The sequence below is a fragment of the Nannospalax galili genome, unplaced genomic scaffold (assembly GCF_000622305.1).
Source record: "Nannospalax galili isolate Female #2095 unplaced genomic scaffold, S.galili_v1.0 scaffold911, whole genome shotgun sequence".
NCBI classification, from domain to species: Eukaryota; Metazoa; Chordata; class Mammalia; order Rodentia; family Spalacidae; genus Nannospalax; species Nannospalax galili.
The window spans coordinates 41,335-49,371 of record NW_008329642.1 but is presented as its reverse complement, the minus strand read 5'-3'; the positions used below and the strand labels follow the sequence as shown (position 1 = coordinate 49,371).

Sequence of the window (8,037 nt, the reverse complement as noted above, 5' to 3'; positions counted from 1 at the left end):
AAGGTTAAAAACTCATCCAATTTTATGTCTTACAGGGCTTATACTTGCACCCACTTGTGAAAGAGATACATCTTTGCTCTGGAAATTGTTATTGAATATGTTAATGCTGTAATGAAATGCTTCTAATCATGTGGTTATTAAATAATTAAAAAAAATACTTTAGACACAAAGTATCACAGAACTTCTATTCCCTTTCAGATTCCATAGTTACATGGTTATAGAAACACATTACACATACTGCAAGAAAAACATGGCCTTCTACCACCTCTGCTGGTTGCTATCTTGTCCTAGGAGAATATTTTATTTTATTTATTGTATTTTATTTTATTGTATTTAATATTTAATTTTATTGTATTTAATATTTTATTTTATTTTATTTTATTTTATTTATGTGTATGAGTGTGTTGCCTACATGTATGTGAGTGTACCCATGTTGCACAATGCCGCGGAGGTTAGAAGAGGGCTTCGGATTCCCCTGGAACTGGAGTTAAGGATGGTTTGTAGCTGCCACGTGGGTGCTGTGAATCAAACCCCGGTCCTCTGAAAGAGCAATCAGTGCTCTTAACCACTGAGCCATCTCTTCAGCCCCCTAGGAGAATCTTAATTTGCTTCAGTACTTAGCTCTTCTGGTTCCTGAATACCCAGCTAATAAAACAATAATAAAATGCATGTGATCTAAACTTGCTAATGATGGAAACTCCAGGGACTTGTCCTGCTTAAAAAAAAGAGAAAGGAGGGAGAGGAAGCCACAAAACCACCAGGGCTCATATTCAAGGCCAGAGAGAATAATAAGAACCTAGATCTAATGGAAATGTTATCTTCCTACATTCTTCTGGGAGCAGCTTAATGGGATTTTCTGCAATGAAATCAGACAACAGGAAAACTATAAAGACACTGCTTTACTAAAACAACCTTCAACACCAACATAAATCTGCACCTCTGTGTGCTGATCAACATAAACAGCTCCACCCCCTTTCATGCTGGAGTAAACACAGGACCTCAAGCATGCTACACAAGCACTCTATCCACTGAGCTATAATCACAGCCTACACTACTCCATTTTCATTTCAACAGTACTTACATGTGGCACAAATTCTGATCCCCATTTTAAACTTAAGGAAACTGAGGCATGAACGAGTTCACACAGTAAGGAGCAGAGTTAATTCCAAGCTGTATCTCACCATGTTAGCTTTTGTCTTCTAACTTCATCCATTCTGGTCACCTCCCTTTCACCAGATCACACAGCAGCAGAGTTGAGTCTGCTTTTGCAACATGAACTTGACTGAAGAAAATTTAATTTCCCCTTTGATTGTTCTGATCTGCTGCTTTCATTTCATAAGTTTCCATCTGAAACACTTGTTCAGAATTACATTAAATATTTTTGAACAAACAAATCAATCTGGCTAGACTTCTCTGGTTAATCGTTCATGAATAATGAAAATTCAAAAACCTAAATTTTTTTTTTTACAAGGATAGAGTCCCTCCCCAGCTACTAAAAAAGGTTTTAAAACTGATTCAGAACTATTGTTATACAGCTGGTCCTGTGAAGTGAGTTCTGGACTGCTTCACTCTTGTTTCCCAGCCAATCAAATGGTGATGGAATCTCTATAATGTAAAACCTGCAGGCAAAGCCGGGTGTGGTAGCGCATACCTTTAATCCCAGCACTCGGGAGGCAGAGGCAGGTGGATCTCTGTGAGTTCAAGGCCAGCCTGGTCTACACAGTGAGTTCCAGGACAGCTGCTTTTATATATGGATCTGGGAGACAGAACTCAGGTCCTCCTGCTTGCAAAGCAAGCACCATACCAATTCAATAGAATTTTTAGATGCCGTCCCACAGATGCCATTAATGTTTAGCATATACCTCCCCAAAGCTTCCATTCTTAAAAGAAAAAAAAAAAAAAAAAAAAAAAAAAAGAAAGCTGTGGGTCCGGGGGGAAAAAAAAACCCAAAAACCAAAAAAAAAAAAAAAAACCCTGCAGGCAAGATGTTTAGCTCTACCTACCACTGGAAACCTCACCTTTCAACATATGCTAGAATTTCTCTGCAAGTTGCTGTTTTCCAAGTTAGCAGGTACCCTTCCTTTCTCTTTCTCCTTTCCCCACTAACAGCAATTAGTTCATACTTCTTCATGAGGGACAAAGATATTCACCAGCTTTGTGACACACTGGAAAGCTATATGACATAAATGAGCAAAACACCATCACATCAGTGGAAGATTCAGGAATTTACCAGAGCTGCCCTGATTAAGCCTTTCTCCAAGACCAAACCACCAGATTATACAGATGATGCAGGGTTCTCATCATAACAGCGGTGACTAGACCAAGAAACAAACTTATTTCTTTGGAAACCAAAAAAAAACTACTATTTTTGTTTTTAATAGGAAAGATTGAGGTACAATAGTAAATCTAGGCCTTAATTTTCAAAAATCTGTGAATTTATAGACCAAGCCATTAATAACATTCCCAGATATATTAAAAAGGTGTGTTCTGTATTTAAATTAGCTTTCTATCCGTTCAGCTCTCAATTGCCTTCTCTGCAAATGATTTTAGTCTTGACCTTAATTATATTTCTATAACAATACCCTATAAATGCATAACATTTTTTACTTGATGTGGGAAAAAACATGTGTATCATGGACAGTATTCAGAAACTCTGCTTCAACTTTTAATATTTTACAATTAAATTCCTAACTTGTGACTTACCCTGCTGAGTTGATCCAATAATCTCTGGTTCTGTTCTGACAGTTCCTGGACAGCCCGAGTTTTCTCTCGATCTGCTTCCCGAAGATGAACCTGCTGCCTCTCCAGCTCATCCTGCAGCTGTTTCACATCACTCTCCAGCTCTGACACGCGCCCTTCCCACTCCCCTTCTCGGTTCTCGAATCGTCTTCTCAGTTCATGTTTCTCTTGTTCTAAGTGCTGGGGGGAAAGTGAAGAGGATTTAAAAACTTAAAAAAGTCCACAGCCTTTTGTGGACTTTCTCATTTTTCTTTTCTCACTCTTTCCCCAGTGAATACAAGAAGATGCCCCTCGACACAGGGCAAGTTGCCCAACTCACAGCTACAAAAATACTCCCTTTTTCCAGGGAAGGAGTTGGTTTTACAAAGGTTTCCTACTGGAAACACTTCATGTTATGTTTATTCTCCCTGGAGGGTCTAGACTTGGGACTCCATTTGAAATTTAATAAGTCATCTACTGATTCAAATAGATAAATGACAAAAAATTGAGCCCAACAACCAAAATGCACATTACTGTTTTAAAAGGATTTTTTTTGAGCCATCTCTTATGCTCAACATCAGAATTTTTTTTTGAAACAAGTCTCACTATGTAGCCCCTGGCTGGCCTGGAACTTGCCATTTAGACCAGGCTGGCCTCAAACACATAGATTTGTCTGTTCCTGTCTCCCAAATGCTGGGATTAAAGGCATGTTCAACTACACTCAACATTAACACCAGACTCTTATAATCACAGAATTCTCAGATATGGAAAGAACCCTGGGGATCCTTTCAATTAGCAATCTATTTACTTACTCGTATTTTATGTGTAGGAGTGTTTTGCCTGAATGTACGTAAGTGCACCAGTGTCATGTAATGCCTGACCAGGCCAGAAGAGGGTTTTGGATCCCTTGGATCTGGAGTTGTGGAAGGTAGTTAGCTGCCATGTGCATGTTGAGAATTGAACCCAGGTCCTCTGCAAGAGCAGTCAGTGCTCTCAACCACTGAGCTACCTCTCCTGCCCCCTCCAATCTTTTTTTTGACAGCATCTCCCTAGTCCCAGCCCACTTTGAAGTCACTATGTGGACCAGGGTGGCCTCCATCTTGCAGAGATTTGCCAACCTCTGCCTCTGATGGCTGGGATTAAAGGCACTGCCAGTACAGGGGCACAGCAATCTTTTTTTTTTACAAATGAGGCAACAGAAACAGTTAAGTGATGAGTTCAAAGTCTGTACTAGTAAACAGAAGACCTGTGATTTGCATTTAAGTCACTTGAATATATTTAGTGCTCTAAATCACAGCTTAATAAATATTTGCTGGGGTATGTGTATATGTCTGTGTGTGTGTGTGCATATACACACACAAACACACACACACACACACACACACATACATATATATACCAGCTACATCTCAAAATCATTAAGGCAAGTTCAGCTTCAGGCCTCAGGCCTACTTTAAATCATGCATTATTAATAAGTCCTGAATGTTTATTTCTGGCTCATTTATTCATTCTTGAGTAGTTACTAAGGGACAGAAACTTTCCAGTGATAAGCAAAACAGGCATGGTCTTTTTGCTTTTATGGGGTGTCCGTGTTAGTGGAGGACAATAATAAAAGTCATAAATTGTGTGTGACAAATGGTATGCAGGATAAATAAAGATGGTTGAAGCAACTTCAAGCCACTGGCTTGAAGGAAGTAAGCAGATCTGTTCACTTGTATGATAAATATGGATTCAGAGGCAAGTATGTTCTCCTCCTTAAAAAGCCCAGATTGTCCAATAGCCAAGCCTATACTTCAGACTACTTAAGAGTAACAATCCTGAACCTTTGGTGTACTCAGAAAAGTTCTAGTGTAATTGTTCAAAATACACTGACATGGACTGGGCATAGTGGCTCAAGACTGTTGGCACTGGGGAGGCTGATGAAGAAGGCCTCCATGAGTCTGAGGTCAGCCTGGGCTACAGTATGAGATCCTGTCTCAAAAAATGCTGACTTGGATCCAAGCATGGTGGCACATATCTCTAATCCCAGCACTCAGGAGGTAGAGGCAGGTGGATTTCTCTGAGATAGAGGTCAGCCTTATTTATCTACATACCAAGTTCCAGATCAGCTACAGGGAGACCCTGTCCCAAAAAGGCAAACAAATACTGACTTGGAACACATTTCCAAAGGCTGTGTGATTCAGTTAGGATTGGAATGAGGTCTCTGTCTCTCTCTCTCTCTCTCTCTCTGTATGTGTGTGTGTAGACTTATGTATATATGTATGTATGTTTGGTTTTTCAGGCAATGCTGATACACTGAAGAGTGTATGTCAAGACCAGAGATCATTTCAACACCCTAAAATGAGCATATGAGTCTCCTCCTTCAGGGTATTTGGTCATCTCTTCCTGGGAAACCACACTCTTAGTTCTACCTTTCAACATGTTTTTTGGGATGCTGCTTTTAGAAGACCTCAAGTGTCAGCTTACTGTCATGTAAGAAAGCCAGTCCCATTACTTCACATTTGAGCTGTGTCTAAAATATGAAATTATCCCATTTCATCTTGTCATCTTATTCTCATTGCTTTGCTGAGTGACCTGTGAATGTTTTTGAAAAGTCAAATTTACTCCTAAAAGATGAAAATTTACTGTGTTTGAGAACAAGAGAATATTTCAAAAGATAAAAACAGCAACTCAAAATTAAAATCCTGATCATATACACAAAGGTAGTTTTCACAGAAGTTTCAAAGTGACCACATTAAGAGGATCATTCATTTGGTTACTGCCATACTTGTATACAGGCTGAAGTCACTCAGCTTTATATTTGTAAATTAATTTCAGTTTGGAGCATGCGGGAAAAGGAATGACGAGAGAAACTTCTAACCAGCACATAAATTTTTTGGTCTGTGTTTCCCTGATATTGTTAAACTTTCTAAACTGAGGATGTTTTAGTCACTATAGAAATTTCACAAATATAGAATTCAGAAATAAATGCTAATTGCAATCCTAAAATTGTAATACATGGTTTTACTGAATTTTCCCCAAATGAAAAAGACTGAACAGAAGGCAACAAGCAAGACTCAGTAATCACAATGTTACTGAGAGGCCAGATAAATTAGGCTTGTGATCTAAAAGAACAGAGACTTAAAAATATTCAGCAAACAGCTGTTAGCAAACAGCCCATCCAAGCAACAGAAAATCCAATCCACTTAGAGGGAGGGGTTGAGGACAGGTGGTGTTGATTGGTCTAATCTGTTTTTTTTTTTTTTTTTTTTTTTTTTTTTTTTTTTTTTTGAGATAGGTTTTCCTGTAGCCCCCGCTGGTCTGGAACTTGCTTTGTTGACCAGGCTGGCCTCGATCTCAGAGAACTGCCTGCCTTTACCTCCTGAGTGCTGGTATTAAAGGTATCTGCCACCATGCTCAGCTTGTCCTTTTATTTCTTTAATGGGAGACAAACTCCCTACTTCAAGTTTCCTAACCCTCTAGCAAAAATTAAGATTTAGACCTATTAATGAAGAGACAAAATTTGTCCTTTTGTATAGAATTTAGCCTTTAGGCTAGTTTAAGAAATTTCTTCTAGAATTATATTTTCATTTAAGTGCTAAATTAACCAGTAAAGTCTAAACAGAATATAAGTTTAGTACAGACGTTTGTATCCGCCTATGGTCTTTTGGCTGGGCGTGATAGCACACACCTTTGGTCCCAGCACTTGGGACGCAGAGGCAGGTGGATCTTTGTGAGTTGAAGGCCAGCCTGGTCTACATAGTGAGTTCAGGTCAGCTGGGACTACAGGTAGACCCTGTCTCAAAAAGACAAAAAATATATATATATATATATATTATTTTATGAGTATGTGTGTATTGCCTGCATGTAGGTAAGTGCACCTGTGTAATGCAATGCCTGCCGAGGACAGAAGAGGCTGTTGGATCCCTTGGAACTGAAGTTACAGATAGTTGTTAGCTGCCATGTGGTTACTGGGATTCAAATCCGGGTCTTCTGCAAGAACAGTCAGTGTTCTTAACCGCTGAGCCATCTCTCCAGCCCCTATGGTCCTTTTTTCCCCCAGGGTTATATAGTATCTTAAAATTATTATCAAAATTGTTGCTGGGCAGGGTGGTGCACACCTTTAATCCCAGCACTCAGGAAGCAGAGGCAGAGGCAGAGGCAAACAGATCTCTGTGAGTTCAAGGCTGGCCTGGTCTACACAGTGAGTTCCAGGACAGCTGGGGCTACAGGGAGACCCTGTCTCAAAAAAAAGACAAAAAAAAAAAATTATTAACAAAATTAACAAATTCAATCAAGACAAAAACCAGCATAGAACTGTAGAAATGGGAAGGAGGCCACAACTTTGGTGATGATCACTGCTGGGAGAGGGAGAGTTGATCTTCTTTAAGGGAGAGATGCTAGACAGGCTGAATAGTCTCCAGGGGATGAACTCACGGAGGGACATCTGGATACACATACTTGTCTCCACAGGCCTTAACATATATGACAAAATGCATGAAGTCCTGTGGGCAGAATGTGGTGGGGGGACACACAGGGAAGAGGGGGTGCAGACAGGGAAGAGGGGCTTAATATGATTAAGATGTATGAAATCCATAAAAATTCAATAAAAAATATATTTAAAAAATTAACAAGGTCATCAAAATAAGAAAAAGATGCCTAAGAGGAGTCTAAAAGGGCATTGAAAAACCCTAAATCTGAGCATGAATACAAACTCGTCAGATAGACAGCCTTCCTCTCCCACTAGAGGCTCCATACTCTGCCATCCCTGTCACTGTCCACTGTGTTGTCAGCACCCTCATCCATTCCCCCCTGTCTGCCCTTCTGGTAAATCTAGTCAGCCAGAGGTCCCTGTTCCAGGAGGATCAGCTGTTCCTCATCTACGGCAATACATTGTCAGGATTCCTTTGGATAGAATTGGGGTCTGCTGTTCATTTTTCCTGTAGTATGTTGGGTTACTGTCTGGAAGAGCCTTTATATATCCTGGCCAACAACTCGACTGAAGGTATCGCCTGTCTGGCTTTGCTGTTTGTCGAGTAACTTTTAGTTATATATATGTATGTTCTTATGATATTATGTTGGCCCCTTTAATCTTTGGTTATACTTCCCTTTTGGGTGTTTAAGGACATACAATTGGACCAGATAAACTGATCTGTTTTCACTCTTGAGGTCGTTAGAGGATCTGTTCCTCAGGGGTCCCATGGGTTTGGGAGGAGCCCCTGGCTCCTTTCTTTTACCAGTTCCATCTATGTGAAGATAAGTCAAAGGTCCTGCTCAACCATTGTTGGCTTCTCTCAGATGCCGGGAGGAAATGATTCCTCCGTGTTGACCCTCCTCTTT

The 8,037-nt window shown here is 40.0% G+C and overlaps 1 protein-coding gene across 4 annotated transcripts in view; it reads right to left on the bottom strand.

The window, feature by feature from the left end:
* Positions 1-8,037, bottom strand: part of Bicdl1 (BICD family like cargo adaptor 1) — a 116,113-nt gene that overhangs the window by 102,599 nt on the left and 5,477 nt on the right. For all 4 annotated transcript variants that reach the window (XR_607523.2, XR_003850761.1, XM_008840403.2 and 1 more), the window contains exon 2: positions 2,704-2,919. Coding sequence is in view for 2 of the 4 variants with exons in the window: in XM_008840403.2 (XP_008838625.1) it covers positions 2,704-2,919 (216 nt within the window). In the remaining 2 variants the exon portion in view is untranslated. The remainder of the gene's footprint in view (positions 1-2,703; positions 2,920-8,037) is intronic.